Source organism: Trichechus manatus, unplaced genomic scaffold (genome assembly GCF_000243295.1).
Source record: "Trichechus manatus latirostris isolate Lorelei unplaced genomic scaffold, TriManLat1.0 scaffold00029, whole genome shotgun sequence".
Classification (NCBI taxonomy): domain Eukaryota; kingdom Metazoa; phylum Chordata; class Mammalia; order Sirenia; family Trichechidae; genus Trichechus; species Trichechus manatus.
The window spans coordinates 7,894,900-7,914,746 of record NW_004443965.1 but is presented as its reverse complement, the minus strand read 5'-3'; the positions used below and the strand labels follow the sequence as shown (position 1 = coordinate 7,914,746).

The window sequence follows — 19,847 nt, the reverse complement described above, 5'->3', positions numbered from 1 at the left end:
ACCGTATACTGATTCATGGGCCGTGGCCAATAGTTTTACTGGATGGTCAAGGACTTGGAAGGAGCATGATTGGAAAATTGGAGACAAGGATTTATGGGGAAGATGTATGTGGATAGACCTCTCTGAATGGGCCAAAGTGAAGATATTTGTATCTCATGTGAATGCTCACCAAAGGGGGACCTCGGCAGAGGATGATTTTAACAATCAAGTGGACAGGATGACACGTTCTGTGGAAATCAGTCATCCTCTTTCCCCAGCTACTCCCGTCATTGCTCAATGGGCTCATGAACAAAGTGGCCATGGTGGCAGGGATGGAGGTTATGCATGGGCCCAGCAACATGGACTTCCACTTACCAGGGCTGACATGGCTACAGCCACTGCAGCCAGCAGTAGAGACCAACGCAGAGTCCCCGATATGGCACCATCCCTCGAGGTGATCAGCAGCAACCTGGTGGCAAGTCAATTACACTGGACCACTTCCATAATAGAAAGGGCAGCATTTTGTTTTTACTGGAATAGACACTTACTCTGGGTATGGATTTTATCTTCCCTCCATGCAATGCTTCTGCCAAAACTACCATCCACGGACTTACAGAATACCTTATCAACCATCACAGTATCCCATACAAAACTGCCTAGGATCAAGGCACTCACTTCATAACAAATGAAGTGTGGCAATGGGCCCATGCCCATGGAATTCACTGGTTTTATCATGCTCTCCATCATCATGAAGCAGCTGGCTTGACAAAATGATGGAATGGCCTTCTAAAGACAAAATTATGGTGCCAGCTAGGTGGCAGTACCTTGCAGGATTGGGGCAATGTTCTCCAGGAGGCTGTATATGTGCTAAACCAGCATCCAGTATATGACGCTGTTTCTCCCATAGCTAGGATTCATGGATCCAGGAATCAAGGGTTGGAAATGGGAGTGGCACCACTCACTATTACCCCTAGTGACACACTCACAAGATTTTTGCTTCCTGTCCCCGCGATCTTATGCTCAGCAGGTCTAGTAGTCTTAGTTCCAAAGGCAGAAATGCTCCTACCTGGAGACACACCACTGATTCCACTGAAATGGAAGCTAAGAATGCCACCTGGCAACTTTGGGCTCCTTATGCCTCTAGATCAACAGGCAAAGAAGGGAGCTGCCGTACTGCCTGGTGTGATTGATACTGATTACCAAGAGGAAATCGGATTGGTATTACACAATGGAGGTAAAGAAGAGTATGTCTGGAATACAGGAGATCCCTTAGGGCGTCTCTTAGTACTACCATGCCCTGTGATTAAAGTCAATGGAAAACTACAGCAACCCAATTCTGACGTAACTACTAACGGCCCAGATACTTCAGGAATGAAGGTATGGGTCACCCCACCAGGCAAAGAACCATGACCAGCTGAGGTGCTTGCTGAGGGCAAAGGGAATACAGAATGGGTGGTGGAAGAAGGCAGTTCGAAATACCAGTTACAGCCACATGAACAGTTGCAGAAACGAGGACTGTAATTGTTATGAGTATTTATGCTTTGTATGTGTGCATCAAATATTTTTGTTTTCTTCACTTATAAAATATATGAAGTAAACAGCGCTAGCGCATTTTTGGTTGTATGTGTGTTTGTTAGGTACATGTATGACTTTATAACTATTTATTCAGAGATTATGTATGGATTAAGGAGATGCGTACAGGTGCCAAGTTGACAAGGGGTGGACTGTGATGGTTAAGATTGTGTGTCAACTTGGCTGGGCCATGATTCTCAGTGTTCTGGAAGTTGTATAATGCTGTGATCACTTCGCTATTGAGATTTGATATGTGACCACCCCCATGATGGGATCTGTTATGAGTAGCCAATCAGTTGAAAGGGAGTTTCCTTGGGCATGTGGCCTGCATCAAATGTAAGCAGACATTCTGGCAAGGCTCGGGGGCTTTTTGCTTGTGCTGGTTCCTGCAGCTACCTCTTGTTTGTCTGACCTCCGGTTCTTGGGACTTGAGCTAGCAGCTTACCTGTGGTCTTGCCTGCTGATATTAGTTTGCCAGTTCCTGCGGCTGCGTGAATCTGGGGAAGCCTCTATCCTGATCCACAGACTTGGGACTTTCCAGCCTCTACAACCATGTGAGCCATTTCCTTGACATAAATCTCTCTATATATATATATTTATATGTTTTACTGGTTTTGCTTCTCTACAGAACCCAGCCTAAGTCAGCTTTGTCACTTTCATTAAATACCATTGTGCCACTGTAGACCCAAACTAGAAAATTAAAATTGAAGAAAAGTGAATGATGTTGCCTCTGCACAGCTAACCTAAAAATAAAATGAACAAACAGTAATAGTGTTAGGTATTTTGCAAATTATACTAGGAAACAAACAGCCTAAGAATTCAGTGGCAAAAAGTCAGCAAAGTATACAAACAAATGTCTTAAATGTAATTGATTTTCCGATGACAGTGACAAAAATCTGTTAGGTTGGGAGAAAATATTTGCCAAACACACACCTAATAAAAGTTATTATAACCAGAGTATATAAAAAACTCTCACAACCCAATATTAAGAAGATAAACAAAAGATTTGAAGTCACATACGACCAAAGAAGAGATACAGTTAACAAGCACATGGAAGTATGTTCAACATCATTAGTTATTAGAGAAATACAAATTAAAACCACAATGAGACACCACTATACACCTACTAGAATGGTTAAAATTGAAAACAAAATAAAAACCTGACAATACCAAGTGCTGACAAAAATGGGGAGCAACTGGAGTTCTCAAACATTGCTGGTGGGAAGGTAGAATGGTACTGCCACTTTGAAAAATAGTTTGGCAGTTTCTCATAAACATACACTTAACCAGAAACCAAAAAAAAACCCTCAAATTCATTGCCGCTGAGTTGATCCCAACTCATAGTGGTCCTATAGGGCAGAGTACAACTGCCTCATAGAGTTACCAAGCAGCAGCTGGTAGGTTCGAACTGCCAAACCTTTTGGTCAGCAGCCCAGCACTTAACCACTTAACCACTGTGCCACCAGGGCTCCACACTTATATAACCCAGCAATTCCATTCTTGGGTATCTACCCAAGAAAAATAAAAGTGTATGTTCTAAGACCTGTATGCAAAGGTTTGTAGTAGACTTATTTATAATAGCCAAACAACTGGAAATAACTCATATTCCATTAACTAGTACATGCATAAACAAACTGTGGTACATCCATACAACAGAAGAGTACTCAGCAATAAAAACGAACAAATTAAGGATTCATATAACAACACTGATGACTCTCAAAAGCATTATGCTAAATGAAAAGGCGGACAGAAAAAGCTACATACTATATGATTTCATTTATATAACATACTGGAAAAGACAAAAACTACAGAAACAGCTGTTGCCAGGGGCTGAGAATAGGGGAGGGAACTGACTACAAAGGGGCAAGAGAGAGCTTTCTAGGGTGATGGAAATGTTCTATATTTTGAGTGTGGTAGTGATTACACAGCTGTATACATTTGTGAAAACTCTAACTCTACACTTAGAAAGGATTTTTACTGCATATAAATTGTACCCCAATAAACCTTATTTTATAAAAGACATAATTTGCCTTAAAAAAAAAAATAGCGAAATAAGTAGAAAAAAAGTAAGTCTGACAGGAGTATGAAGAAAGCATATAAAGAGTTAACTGTAACTTTTTTTAAAGTTGGGAAATAGAACCACTTGGTGGAAGAAAATTTCTTACAGGGAATGCATGAGAATCTGTTCTACCACATATCCTGGCTCTAACCAGTCAACCGCATCTGTGACCCCCTTTAATGAAAGGGTTTCACAGTTTCTCCTATCCTTTTCCAACTGTAGGTTTTCTTTCCAATACAAACATTTCACAAAATAAACTTAAATATCAGAGAGCCTACTACGTACCCAGAACTGTACAAAGTGCTTTTATACATTACCTCTTTTAATCAACATAATCACCCCATAGTTAGATCTTCTCTTTAATGTTTAGCCAGTTAAGGAAACTAAAGCTCAGAGAAATTTAATAATCTACCTAAAAGTACCTTTGGCCATAAGCAGCAGCAGAGCTAAGACCTAACCCCAGGTTTGACTTCAGAGTCCATGCATGATATCTTAAGAACTTTGGAAATTAAGGTACAGGATAAAATACTAAATAAAAAACTGGTATATGTGAGACTTAGAAGACATACAGAAAAACTAAGAAAACAAGCCTCTTGCTAACTCATTCAAGCAGGCAAATCTTAAAAATTATGTGTAGTCCTTGTTTAAAGAAAACCTGAATGCTAAAATAGGTAATATATTCATTACAGAGATTTAACAGAAGGCATTAATAGTAAACATCAAATTTTAAAAACTTGCTTTATAAATATTTAACAGATATGTTCCTGTAAGTTCTATGCAAAATAAAATGTATCATATGTGCATTTCTCCTATGCTCAGTGACATATGATAAAAATAACACCAGATGAGTCTACCCAATGGTAAACTTGAGTTCCAGTCCTAACTCTAATACTTCGCAATTACCTAACTTTAGGCAAGTTATTGTGATTCTCAGGCCCTACATTTCCTTTTTTATCTTTCCTCTTCTATGACATCTTACAAAATACTTTAAATATTTCTTACTAAGGATCCATTTAATGTTTGAGTTATCTAAAGACAGAAAATATTACTTCCAAATGAACTGCTGAAGAGATATTATTAGCTTCTCAAGGCATAACTCTTACTAATAGAAGATTCTAATTCTTCTCAGAGCACATGAAAGGAATCCACTTAGAAATTCACTGGTGAATGCTCCACAAATGAGCAGAATTATCAACCAGTTTCTTATCTAATGCTTTTACTTGTGGCACGTTATCTTCCTTTCCTTAGGTTGTCACTAATATAGTTCAATATGGCAAAACTGCGCATTTGATAAAAGACCTACTTCTTGGATTTCTCACTAATCTAGAGTTCTCTCTATAATGATTATCTGTGGTATTAATTATCTTTAAGGAGCCCTGGTGGTACAATGGTTAAGCGTTCAGCAGCTAATGGAAAGGTCAGTGGTTTGAACCCACCAGTGGCTCTGCTAGAGGAAAGACTGGCAATCTGTTCCCGTAAAGAGCATAGCCTAGGAAACCCTATGGGGCAGTTCTATTCTGTCCTATACAGTTGCTATGAGTCAGAATCGACTTGATGGCAACTTGTTTTTGTTGTTATTTTTCATTTGGCATTTTTAAAATTTTTGTTTATTTTTATGCGTTGCTTCAATTTTCAACACTTTCCTCCCTTGCTTTTACATCTCCATTGGCTTCTTTAATTTTGCCAGGATCTTTCAACTTCCCTTCTCTAACCCCAATTTACACAAGTGCTATTGGGCCTGAATTTTTTTTTAATCCAGTAATAAGCATTTTCAATACCTTAGGGTTTTCCTTCTGAAAATATTAAAGCAAGAAATTTGTGAAGAAATTTCCCTATAAGCAATCTATAAGATTAGGAATTTAACACATCTGGTGATTAAAGAAATTCTAGAAAATATCGGTATACCAAATCAGATACCTAAGATAAGCCTTGGAACTACAGAACTCAGGTAAACCAATTATAAAGACAATACTATTTCCATTATATGAAAAATCTCTACCTATCTAATTCCCAAAACATCTTTTAATCTCAGTAACTGCAAACTACTTCTTTTATCTTCACAAAAGGATCACTAGCAGTTTAACTGGTATAAATGAACGAATACAGATTCTGCTGATAAAATAAAAGTAACATTTTAAACATAGTATAAGAAAGAACAGACAGACCAACAGAAGAGAATCCAGAAAAAAAACAAAAACCCATTTTTGTTGAGTCGATTTCAAACTTACAACCTCAAATACACAGGAGAATATAATATGTGATGAAGGTGGCAATTCAAACCAGTGGGGAAGATGTAAATTCAATTAATGGTATTAGTCATTTGGAAAAAGATAAAAAGCTAAATTCCCACATCACTACTTACACTAAAATAACTTCCACAGGAATCAAAATTCAAATGTAAACTCTAGATAAAAACATAGTTAAATTTATATAAAGACATAGTTCTTTCAGGGGGAAAGACCTACCTAAACATAACCGAATACATTAGCCATAAAGGAAAAGGTCAAGAAGAGTATGTAAACATTTAAAATTTCTCTAAGTAAAAATACACAGTGGCATTGATGGTTCAATGGTAGAATTCTTGCCTTCCATGAAGGAGACCCGGGTTCAATTTCCAGCCAATGCACTTAATGTGCAGCCACCGCTTGTCTGTCAGTAGAGGCTTATGTGTTGCTATTCAGGCTACAGTGGAGCTACCAGATTAAGATGGAATAGGAAGAAAGAACTGGCAATCTACCTCCAAAAATCAGCCAATGAAAACTCTATGGATTACAACGGTTCCATTTTGCAAGAGGTCACCAGGAGTTAGACCTGACTTGACAGCAGCTAACAACAATAAAAGTAAAAATACTATAACACTAGCAAAGAAGAAATAGATAAATGACAACCTGGGGCAAATATCTGCAACAAATACAATGATCAATTATCATGATATAAGAAGCTTCTACAAATCAATACCAAACCAAACCAAACTCGTTGCCATCCAGTTGGTTCCAACTCATAGTGACTCTACAGGACAGAGCAGAACCAGAACTGCCCCATAGGGTTTCCAAGAAACAGCTGGTGGATTCAAACTGTCAACCTTCTGGTTAGCAGCCGAATGCTTAACTACTGCCCCACCAGGGTTGCACAAATCAATAAGGATAGAAAAATTTTTTAAAAGATAAAGAGAATGAGTAAGTGATTGGCAGAAAGAGGAAAAAGAACTATAAATGGGCCATAAATATAAGACTCATTCAATTCCATGAATAAAAAATTTATTTTAAGGTATTAAAATATTGTTTTTAATCTAGTAGTTCAACAAATATTTTAATATTTGCTAAAACCCAACTTTGTCATACTTCAGGTTATGGGGAAATAAAGACATTCACACATTGCTCGTAGAAGTGAAAAGTGGTACTCTTCTGAAAAGGCAATTTGACAATATTTATAAAAATTTTTTTAAAGTATATATATTTGTTCCAACAATGTTTTTAATAACACAAAACTGAACACCATCTAAATGTCCAAGAATAGGGAAAGGAAAAATAAATAAGTAACAGTACATCCATACAAAGCAATAAAATGTAGTTGCTAATGTTCAAAATCTATCAAAAGAAAACAAGGTGTAGAACAATAGATTTAGTATGATACTACTTGTGTAAATAAATGAAGGATATAAACAAATAAATACTTGACAAGACATGTTAATTTTTTTGGAAGGATATACCAGAAATTTGACTTTGGTTACTTCTTGACTGCATGACTAAGAGGAAAGAGAAGCATTTTAATGCCAAAAATTCTATTTTCTTACCATATACTTCTTATTTTAAAACATCATCATAATAATAATAATACAAGAACAGTTTAAGTGCTCCATAAGCATTTGCTTTGGAGTTGAAGCAATTACAACTAACACATATTCAGCATCTACCATATGGCAGATTTTGCAGGGGGCTGGGCCTTAAGCAAGGCTGCAAGTTACATTAACTGAACTCATTGCCATCAAGTCAATTCCAACTCATAGCGACCCTATAGGACAGAGTAGAACTGCCCCATAGAGTTTCTAAGGAGCACTGGGTGGATTCGAACTGCCGACCTTTTGGTTAGAAGCCATAGCGCTTAACCATTACGCCACCAGGGTTTCCAAGTTATATTAAGCTATATGTGAGAAATTCAACTTCCTTTCTACAAAAATTTACTCTATATACAGACAGCTCATCTTTGTTCACAAAGACAAAGGTGAAGAAGTACTGTTTTTCTCTTTTCACTCACTTACTCCAAAATCCTTCACACTAAAAATTATTTCCAGGTAATAAATATTCGCAGGAAATTCTTTCTTCCTTTAAAACATTTCACCTAATTCATTATCACATGGCTAAAAAACGCGATTTTTGTAAATTAAGAATAACTCAATTATTACACTAAAATAAGAGTCAATTTAACAATAAATCAGACTTTATCAAAAAAGGTGGGCTCAGGAACTAAGGTCCACCAAGGTCTAATGTACAGTAATAAATGGTTACAGTAAAAACTCAAGTCCAGATTTCTTCATATATGAATATTATCAATTTCATAAAGGTGCTATGTGAACAAATTCAAGATTATCATTTGCCTTCAGAGAGGAAGTGATACAGGTAATAGCCCATATTAAAAAAAATTAGCAAGGGATTCTTATTTAACAGAAAAGAATATTATTTTTTTTTTTAGTATTACTTTTTTATTTAGCTAAAGTACATATTCTATTTGCAAACTTCATCCTGAGAAGTTCACAGAATTCAGCCATTTTTTATAATTTCCTTGAAATATGTAACGTGGAGTCTGTGCACATCACTGAGCAAGGAATAAAATTAAAGTTGAAGAGTTCAGAAATACAAACACATGTGTTTTTCCCTACCATCCGTTTCACTATATCCAACACTAACTACCATTTAGATTCTGCTGCTTCACTCATCTTTTTACCTTCTCTATTACATAATCCAGTGAATACTTCTGCTAGCTCCCTTCCCCATCTCTTTCCAAAGTATTCAAGTTGTCTCACTTTCTTACCCATTTCTTTGACTATGTACTACTATGAGCATTCTGTATATAAATAAAGCTATAATAATAATAAAAAAAAAATGAACTTTTCTTTTTTCCTGAGCAGATGCAACATAAATGCTTATTACAAATATCCTTTTACCCAAAAATAGCCATGCACTATTACTGCAGTCCATAATTCAAGACAGGATACCTATATTTATAAAAACTAGCATGGTCTCTAGAAATACTGTTGTTGTTAGGTACCGTTAAGTTGATTTTGACCCCATGTGACAGAGCAGAACTGGCCCCATAGGGTTTTTTAGGCCGTAATGTTTACAGGAGCAGATTGCCAGGTCTTTCTCCTGCAGAGTAGCTGGGTGGGTTCAAACCAACTTTTTGGTTAGCAGCCAAGAGCTTAACCACTGCGCCACTAGGGCTCCTTCTAGGACTACCACTACTTAACAAAGAAAAAGATAAAATTTCATTCCTATTCACTTTCACATTAACCACCAGCATATTATTTTCAAAGTGTCAAGCATTGTAACTAATAAGCCTCTGATAATATGAACAAAAGGGGGGAGGAGCAAGGACCAAGTGAAGACACTTTAAGTGTCTTTCCATCTACTATTCTGTTTCCCAGCATGAATACTTGAACTATTTCAAAAAAGAAATAAAACATCCAAAATATTAAACCACACAATTTCAAAATCTCCATGTATGTACCACATACTACTTAAAATAAATACTAAGCCATTATGTTCAAAATATTTCTTTACAATTGTCTGTAACACAACACACACTACAGGGGAAGTCAGAACAAACAGACTAAACCAAAGCTAAGAAGTTTGTTGAAGATAACCAAACACTTCGAGAGACAGAGTAGCAGGGGTAGGGGTCTGGAGACCATAATTTCAGGGGACATCTAGGTCAATTGGCATAACAAAGTTTATTAAGAAAATGTTCTGCATCCCACTTTGGTTAGTGGCGTCTGGGGTCTTAAAACCTAGCAGCGGCCATCTAAGATGCATCAACTGGTCCCAACCCACCTGGAGCAAAGGACAATGAAGAACGCCAAAGACACAAGAAAAGTATTAGCCCAAGAGACAGAAAGAGCCACATAAACCAGAGACTTCATTTGTCTGAGACCAGAAGAGCTAGATGGTGCCTGCCTACCACCAATAACGGCCCTGACAGGGAATACAACAGAGAGTCCCTGACAGAGCAGGAGAAAATTAGAGTGCAGAACTCAAATTCTAGTAAAAAGACCACACTTAATGATTTGACTGAGACTGGAGGGACCCTGGAAGACATGGTCCCTGGACCCTCTCTTAGGCCAAAACTAAAATCATTTCCGAGGCCAACCCTTCAGACAAAGATTAGACTGGACTACGGGATATAAAATGAAACTCGTGAAGAGTATGCTTCTTAGCTCAAGTAGATACATAAGACTAAATGGGTAGCTCCTGTCCGGAAGTGAGATAAGAAGGCAGAGGGTCAGCAGCTGGTTGAATGGACACGGGAAATCCAAGTGGAAAGGAGGAGTGTGCTGTCACAGTATAGGGAGAGCAACTAGGGTTACGGAACAATGTATGTATAAATTTCTGCATGAGAGACTAACTTGAATTGTAAACTTTCACTTAAAGCACAATAAAAAAAAAACTGTCTCTAAGAATGTAGGGTACCAGTTTCATTATCAATGCTTCCAAACAATTGCCCCTTAAGTTTTTCTAACTCGATATTCAACTAAGCCTCTCAAGTACTTAGTTGTTTTTTGTTTTCAAACTTTGAATATACAAGGAGGGCAGAACATATACAAATGATGTAAAAATGTTGTAAGATTTTCCTTAAATGTGTAACATAAAAATATAGGATTTAGCTATCAACACAAATCCAAAGTACATATTTTACTTTTATAAGCAACACAGATTCTATCGTTAAGAAATTTTGACTTCTCTTTGAATGCATCAGTAAAATCTATGATTTTTCTTTAAGTTTTAGCATATTCATTTTTAGATTATAGCTACAATAGATCCCTTAACTGACCTCCATTTCAGTGACCTGTCTTAGCCAGGATTCTTTTTGCCCTTTATAAATATGTTTATGGCACTTTCAGCTAATATGCATTATTTTTATCATAATCAGGCACTTCTTATTCCACTAGTTGAGTTATACGCTTAACAAAGCTCAGCTGCTTGTTCCCAAACCTGTTTATGTCAATTATACTTGTAATCTTTACATATTTTAATTAAATATTATGTAAGTCTATGGGATATGAGTGCAAAAAGAGTTGTTTCTATGTAAACTAAGTTGAATGTAAACTAAGTAAAATGACCCAATAAAGGTGAGCCATTTCTTTAAAAGATACTAAATTAGATAAAAGTGAGACAACTGTAAAATAGTAGGGACAAATCATAAATGCACATACATACAAAACAGGACCTAAATTTAAGGTTTTTTAAAAACACTTTTAAGCTTTTGTTCCATTTTAGAGAAATCAATACTGGAAATCAGAGACCATGCATTATGGATATAGCTTACACAAGAACAAATTAAGTTTTCTCAATTCACATTCAAAGAGATGGCATTTGCTCTACAACTAAAATTTGGCAAATAAATACACATTTATACAGTTTCAGTTAAAATGAAAAATTATAAGCTATCTCAATTTTTATGATTTTTCTGCTTTAATGTTTTCAATAAACTACCAAGTAATTGTCCCAATCCCATCAGATATGAATGCTTCTAACATCTTTTTTTCTGAAGTCCTTAAATTAGTTTCACATATCAACTGGATAAATACTACATGTCTGTACAAAATAATAGTATGTAGTAATAAGTACTCCAAAATAACTATGGAAAACAGTATCAGTATGTATGTTCCCCAGGGCACGAATCTTTTCCTATTTTGTTCACAGATATATCCCGTGCCTAAAACAGTGCCTGGTATATAGCTGATGCTCAATAAATATTTGCTGAATGAGGGAGAACAGCAACTTACCGTGATGACAGCTTTGCTAAGACAGATGGATCCCCTGCAGCCATACTCTGTTTCATCTTCAGATTTGTAATAACTCAGAGCATTTGTTTTCAAAACTACCCAACGATCCTGCCACCCATGAATGTAGTTTGTCCACTGGGGGCAGGTGGTTGGGGGGAGAGAGGAAAACAAAAACAAAGTTAGTATTTTAGAAATCCAAACTTTCTGAAACAGCAATCTAATTTTAAAAGTAAAATGTGAAAACTCCTAACTTAATTATGCACATAAGCAATAAAAATGATTATAAAACTGAAAAGTTGAGATCTTCTAGACTGTATAATGGTTTTATTTTTACAAAATTATAAATAAATAGTTAATAAAAAATAATATCTTTCTCTCTCTAATATCTGAGGAATGAAACTGAAACAGGATCTCGGTTAAAAATCCTGCTTTGTTCTTTGTGTGTTTTCATCCTCCCCTCCTTACTGCCTTCGATACCTTAAACTGTTTTGGTTCCTGCCATAATTAACACATTCAATGGAAAAATAAGTTCAGTTATACAGTTTCTCATTCTCTTACACTAAGTACTGCATGAAGCCTTCTAAATCAACAGAAGTATGAAGCCAATCACTGCCAAAACTTCATTTTGTTGTAAATTATTCCCATATGCAAATTTGTGATGGTCATAACTACAGAGACTAAAAATACTATATCATTAATCTTTAATAACTACATCAACTTTAATTTTTCCTTTACAGAACTCAATATCACATTTAAAATAGTTAATTTTCCAAGTTTCTTTAAAGATACATTTTTCTAACGCAAGAGTACTAATACAAATACAAAACTGGTTTTAAAAACACACCTGGATTGTCTCCAGAATTTATAAATGGTTTCTATGTTGCTAAAGTCTTGCTGCACAATGACAATTACAATCAATAAATTGGCAAAGGCAGAAATGTAACTTCTATAGGGATACTTCATTTTGCATATTTTTATGCTCTGTGGGTTTTAAGAACAGGTAATTCAAAAACTATCTGCAGAATTTAAAATGGATTGTTAAAATATACCACATTGTCCCAGGCTTTTTACCCATAGAGAAAAATCTTTATTTTCCTAGTCCCTAATCCAGTTTGAGATTGGTTCAGCTCTTGAATTTTCTAAGCCCTGTTATTACAACCCTTCTCTCAGAGAGCTCACTCTTACTGACCATGTAACTCAATCTTTTCTAAGGGTTCTCTAATCATTATTTTCTTATTTCTAACTGCCTGTGACTTACCATCACATGGAAACCTACTTGGAATAAAGATGGTTACATAGAAAACTGAATTCATCTCCTCTCATAAAGTGTACTTCCTCCCTATATTCCTATTTCCCTTGGCTGTACTGCTACTCCTGCAGTCATTCAAACTCAAATCTGGCTCAGGGTTACTGTATTGTACAGAGTAATGGATACAGGATTAGGCTGACTCAACTACTTTACTAGTCACGTGCGAAACTTTGACACGTTACTTAGCTTTTCTGAGCTTCAGTTTCCTAGTCTGTTATTTAGAGGGCTGAATAAAATAATGATTATGCCTAGCATATTTATAGGAGATACTCAATATCTGACTGTTCTTTCTCAATCTTTACAACCCATCACCAAATTCTATTCATCTTCTATTAAACGCTTAAGTTTGTCTCCTTTTCTCTCTTTTCAATGAATTCATCAAATTACCAAGTTCTTAGATTCCTAAGAAGACATAATGACCTCTATTATCTTGTTTTTTATTTCATAACTTACATAATTTTATTTACTTATTAATAATATTTACTTATTTTACATATTTATCTTAACTCACCTCCAGCTCCAAAACTTACATTAACGACTCCCCACTGCCTACAACACAAACGGTTTAAGACTAGCATTCAAGACTCTATATAAATGAATCCTACTTTGCTTCCAATCACTGTCTTTTCTAAGACCAGTCACTGGGTGACTGTGGGCAAGTTACTTATCACCTTTGCTTTGTTTTTTCATCAAAATTTCTTACTGCTGTTCTGAAGATTAAATAAAAATACAATTAGAACAGTACCTGGCACATAGTATTTATTCAGTTGGAGGCAAAGTTATGTACAGTAATGAAGCTTAAATTTCAGGGTCCCTCAGCAGAACAGGCCTCTTCCAAAGTGACAGGAGGGGCCCAAGCAACCATGTATCCATAATTTTGCATTAATTTCTTATACAGGGCCCAACAAATTACATAAGCTTCAGCCGTTAGCTCAATAAATGTTAGCTCTATTATTTCACCTGGAAGGCAGGTTTTCACCTTTACTCTCATAATGTTCCCCCATTCTTTCCCATTTAAGAAATACAGACATGGCAATACACTAGACACTGCAGGAGAATAAAAAATTCCTGCCCCAATAGTCCAGCAAGCATAAAATCAAGAGAAAATAATTAAATTTAGAGTAAAAGAAGTAAGTTACAATGAAAATGCTATGACAATTCAAAGGAAGATCTCGAATAGTTGGCAATATAAGAAAAAGCTTTACAAAACGGTTAGTTTTCGAGATGGTAATATTTCAGCCAACAGTTAGGTTTAGGGAGAAAAAGAAGGTAAGGTAAGCCACAAAGGATGGAGAGAATTCAGAAGAAGCTGCGTGAGACATATTCTATCTAGATTTACATGCTCAAGTTTCTAAGGCATTAATCCTTTCCCAACCATGATTCATATCGATGTTTGTTATGACCACCTAGAATTATTGTTTACCCAGTACTTTTGGAACCTACAACCCTTAAATGATTCTATAGAAAATAAGCTTCATAGGTACTTCCACGTATTTTAGATTCCTGCAAAGAAACAGAACTTTGGAGTGGTGTATTTCTAATACATGTTTACCTTCCCACACTCTCCCATTCCAAATTCACTCCATTGGGGGTGGGGGGAGATGAAACAAAACAAATTAGTATTTGGACTAAATTAGTAATGCACATAACATTACTCAATAGAAGGATAAGAACAGATACTATTAGAGAGATGCAAATCAAAACTACAGTGAGATACCATGTCACCCGGGCAAAAATGGCCATGATCCAAAAAACAGAAAACAACAAATGCTAGCGAGGTTGTGGGGAGACTGGAACTCTTATACATTGATAGTGGGGTTGTAAAATGGTACAACCACTATAGAAAACAGCACGGCATTTCCTCAAAAAGCTAGAAACAGAAACACCTTATGTTCCAGCAATCCCACTCCTAGGTATATGTCCCAGAAATATGACAGCAGTGACACGAACAGATATATACACACCTACGTTCACTGCAGCATTATTCACAATAGCAAAAAGATGGAAACAACTCCAGTGCCTATCAACGGATGAATGAATAAACAAACTGTGTTACCTACATACAATGGAATACTACACAACTATAAAGAATAATGAGGAGTCCAGGAAGCGTCTTATAATATGGATGAATCTGAGGACGTTATGCTGAGTGAAATAAATCAATCACAAAAAGACAAATATTGTATGCTCCCACTATTGTAAAAAGTCAAGAATAGATATACACTCAGAGAGCTACATTCTTTGATGGTTACCAAGGATGAGAGGGAGAAGGAGGAGGAAATCACTTTCTAGATAGTAGACACTTGTTATATTTGGTGACAGGAAAGGCAATACCAAATATGGATAAAGTCAGCACAACTTGACCAAGGTAAATAAAGACACCAACAAGTACACAAGGGACAATTTCAGTAAATGCTATAACATATACAAATTTGCAACAACAGTAACAACAGCCAAAAAATACGTGTGTGGTTACGCAGGTAGATTAAGTATATATGTGTACAGGAAGGCACATGAGAGTAAATGTACATGCATGTACAGGTGCATCTGTAGGCATATACATATATACGTTTGTGTGTGCTGCATATATATCCATATATATAACAAAGCACATAAGGTACACAGTTTCGGAGGCTTCCTAGCCATATCCAAACAACTCGTGGAATTGGTTTACTGGGTTAAAAGGCTTAGGACCACAGTCTTGGGGGACAACTTAGTCAACTGGCATAACACAGTTCACAAAGATAATGTTCTACATCCTAGTTTGGTGAGTAGCGTCAGGGGTCTTAAAAGCTTTCGAGTGGCCGTCTAAGATACAACTATTGGTCTCTACTCGTATGGAGCAAAAGAGAATGAAGGAAACTAAAGGCTCAAAGAAGAAATTAGTCCACAGGACTAATAGCCCACAGAAGCCACAGCCTCTTCTAACATGAGACCAGAAGAACCAGATGGTGCCGGGCTACCACTCACTAGGCTACTGTTCTGACCAGGGACACAACAGAAGATCCCAGACAGAAGAGAAAAATGTAAAACAATTTAAATTCTTAAAACAGACCAGACCTACTGGACAGATAGAGACTAGAGGAACCCACAAAGACTACTGCCCTAAAGATACCCTTTGAACTTAGAACTGAAGCTATTTATGGAGATCAACTTTCAGCCAAATAATAGATTGGCTTATGAAATAACAATATTACCCGTGAGGAATGTGATCCCTTAAAAAATCAACTATACGAGAGCTAATGGTCAACATTTACCCAAAAGCAAAGATGAGAAGGCAAGGAGGTGAAGGGAAGCCAGATCAATGGAAACAGAACAAACAGAATGAAATACTGAGAATGCTGACACATTATGAAAATTGTAACCAATGTCACAGAACAATTTGGATAAAATTTGTTAAATGGGAACCAAATTTGCTGTGTCAACTTTCACCTAAAACACAATAAAATATAAAACAAAACAACAAATATGAGTTCTAACTCTTGTTTAAATTACCAGCTGAATAAAAAGGCTCAAAATATATAAACCCACTGCCATCGAGCAGATTCCAACTCATAGCAAGCCTACGGAACAGAGCAGAACCACCCCATAGGGTTTCCAAGGAGCGGCTGGTGGATTCAAACTGCTGACCTTTTGGTTAGCAGTCGGACGCTTAACCACTGCGCCACCAGGGCTCCGATCAAAATACATAAGTACATTTAAATTTAAAAACATGTGCCATATTCAGTATTTGTATTTCAATATAAAATACGCTTGATGAAAAAGCTTCCAAAGAACATTATAAATAACCATAAATGGTTAAACTTCAGGAACTTTTCCTTCATAGCTGTTCATGACAATAATATTGAAACATATATTTTTACTAATTCCACATATGCAGCAACAGTAAAAACTGAAGCTATTCACCTTCCATAAAGACCAAAAACCAAACCTTCTGCCGTAGAGTCGATTCTGACTCATAGCAACCATAAAGGACAGAGGAGAACTGCCTCATAGGGTTTCCAAGGAGCGCGTGGTGGATTCAAACTGCCAACCTTTTGGTTAGCAGCAGTAGCTCTTAACCACTACACCACCAGGGTTTTCACTGCACCATACCAAACCCAAAAATCAAACTCGTTGCCATCGAGTCGATTTCGACTCATAGCGACCCTATAGGACAGAGCAGAACTGTTCCAAAAAGTTCCCAAGCAGCGCTGGGTGGATTCAAACTGCCAACCTTTTGGTTAGCAGCCTTATCACTTAACCACTACCCCAACAGGGTTTCCATGGAAGTGGTCAAATACTACATTTCTATGCATTCAAATACCAAAGAGAAGGTCTTCCTTTTTTTTTCTTAATGTACTCTTCATACAGTGAATATTCAAGAACACTGGTGACTTCTTTTTCCACTAGTGACTCTACCCACCACCTCCAAAAAAGTGATAGTCAATAGAGCAAAAACACAACTTGTTTTGTAAAATACTTAACACAACCACAGTACTAACATGGCAGTGTGCTTCTCACATAATAAGGAAAAGTGATGAAACTGCCAGAATCATTTAGAAGCAAGGAACTCATTTCATAACTATTCCCACCTGAAAACGTATCCAGGTACGTTTTACACAATGTGTTCAATACAGATTCCTCAGTTACAACATACATTTAATTTAAAGAAACCATAGGGAACTTCACTTAACTGAAAACCTTTCGCTTAAATTTCAAGAATGATCACAGTACTAACACACATTATAATTTTCTGCTGGACAAATAAAAGTTAACACTTGCAAGCCCTTGTTCTGGCATACACATTCCTTTCCTAGGCCCTTTCTCACCAGCCTTCTAAAGACATTCTAATAGCCTAATAGGAAACAATTCCACAAATGAGGTCCAAATGCGTAGCCAACTATGAATACTGGAAGCTAAGTGATTTCTTAATAGTCAGTGGCTGCACATGACCTAGTACCGTATGATCAGATTGTTAAGGGACTGGCCCCAGCTCCTCCTCTCTGCAAGTTAACTGCAAGCTCCAGCCATTTCTAGAAGTTTAACAGGAAGGAAGAAGGAAGTAGAAAAGGCTATGTGAATCTTCCCATAGCAAACACTTTAAAAAAACAAAACAACCATGTACTATCAAAAAATCACCCACTTTCTCTCTTAAAAAGGGCCTCATTCATTTTAACTAATTATTAGCCTTACAGTCCTACAAATGACCATCTACTTTGCTAAAATTTTGAAAAGGGAATTTAAAAAAAAAAATACAGCAAAGGTAAGAGTGTCTTCCTTATCCTAGACTCTTGCCTGCAAAAATATTCTATTAGTAAATAATGCTCTTTTTCCCGGGCCAAAAGTCGGTCTCCATTATGACAGTTCCACGTTATTACAAATATTTCTTGTACTATCCCATGTCGATTAAACGAACTGAGTAGGGGGCTAGGGAGAAATAGTATAAAAATCCTCCTCATTCATACCTCTGTCTACATCTAACCGGGTATATCCTGCCTACCACCTCAGATTTCAGCACCAAACCGAGTTGCTTCGGCTTCTGCCTACACTGCTGCGTCCGCAGAGCCCCCTAACCCTACTCCGCTCAGCATCTCCGGACTAAGCTCGTTTGGGTTAGTCCGATTTACACTGATCCCGGGCCGAATTGTTCTAACATCGTTGTTGTCCAACTCAGATTTCTACACCCGGGGCAGCTGCCGTCCAAGGTCCCAAGTCATGGTGCGCATCCCGCCTCCCAAATTGGAGCTCTGGCTTGCACACATTTCCCCCAGTCCTCGGCCACCACCGCCGCCAAGCCTCTAGAAAGCCGGGGAGGACAGTCCCTCACAGCCCCAACCACACCTCTGCCGCGGACACTCCTGCGGCAGGACTCAGCCCCGCACCTCGGCACATTCCGCAGCCCCCGCCCCGGTACGGTACGTGCCTCCCACCTAGCCCCACCCCACGCCCTCAGCGGCTCGCCTCGCAGCAGGTGAGCCCGAGTTGGGGAGTTCCGGCCCCGTGGGTTGCTCACCTTGCTGAGGACCCCGCAGCGCTCCACAGGCGGCCCGGACTCCGTCTCCGGATCCTCCTCGGAGCCCGACGAGTTCCAGCTCTGGTTATCCGACATGGAGGCGCGACAGCCAAGCAGGAGACTGGCCTCCGCTCCCTGGAGTGCGCCGGGGGAGGCGCCCAGTCCCCGGGGTGAAGGGTTCGGGGATGGCGAACGTAAAACTGTCCGCTCGGACGCGGAGGGGAGCAGGAGTAAGGACGAAGTCCGCCCGCCGCGCCGCCGCCGCGCCTGACACCGAGCGGAGCGGGGAAGGAGGACGAGCGGCGAAGGAAGCCTGCTCTTCCACCCGTCAGCCGCCACCGCCGTAGCCGTAACCCCTGTGTTGCGCCTGGCGCCGCCACCCGAACTCAATCCCCTTGATGCCAATCTCAAACGGGGAAGGAAAGAGAGAGGAAGAAAAGAAAAAAAACAAGCTACAGAGAATCGGCTCTACTCACACCTCTGCTACGGCCGCCATCTTCCTGCCTAGCCCACTATTTACCCTCCCCTCTCCATTCCCCTCCCCTTCGTCCTCGCATTCTCCCTCCGCTCCCCGCCCTGTCCCCCTCCCAACGTCTGACGCTACACGCCAAGGGCGTGGGGTCCACCTCCCGCACCTTACCTCTGGCTCTCCCGAGCGACGACGGGTAGAAAAGTAGGTGGAGTGGAGAAAAAAGAGGGAGGGACAGGGGCGCCGCGGTGCTGCATGCTGGGAGGGACCCTGCTCCGTCGGCCGCGCGGCCTCCTGGGAGTTGTAGTCGCGAGCCTGAGGCAGCCGGTGAGTGTTCCAAGGGAGTGAGGCTTGTCGCCTTGGGGACGGTCAGGCGGTGGGTGGGCTTCGTTTCACAGCTGTGTGACCCGTTCCCTCGGCCTCTCTTCTGTTTCTACCTAGTGTTGTTTGTGACGAACCCGCCGG

General features: G+C 38.6%; 1 protein-coding gene across 2 annotated transcripts in view; it reads right to left on the bottom strand.

Moving 5' to 3' along the window:
• The window catches only part of CERT1 (ceramide transporter 1), a 136,422-nt gene extending 116,913 nt beyond the window's left edge, over nucleotides 1-19,509 (bottom strand). Inside the window, exons 1-2 of one of the 2 annotated variants that reach the window (XM_004374491.2) lie at nucleotides 18,914-19,509; nucleotides 11,610-11,744 (exon numbers count right to left, since the gene is read on the bottom strand). In XM_004374491.2, the coding sequence (XP_004374548.1) occupies nucleotides 11,610-11,744; nucleotides 18,914-19,009 (231 nt within the window). In that variant the 5' untranslated portion in view covers nucleotides 19,010-19,509. The remainder of the gene's footprint in view (nucleotides 1-11,609; nucleotides 11,745-18,913) is intronic. The other variant, XM_004374492.2, reaches the window with a different exon arrangement.
• Between the last annotated feature and the right edge of the window lie 338 nt (nucleotides 19,510-19,847).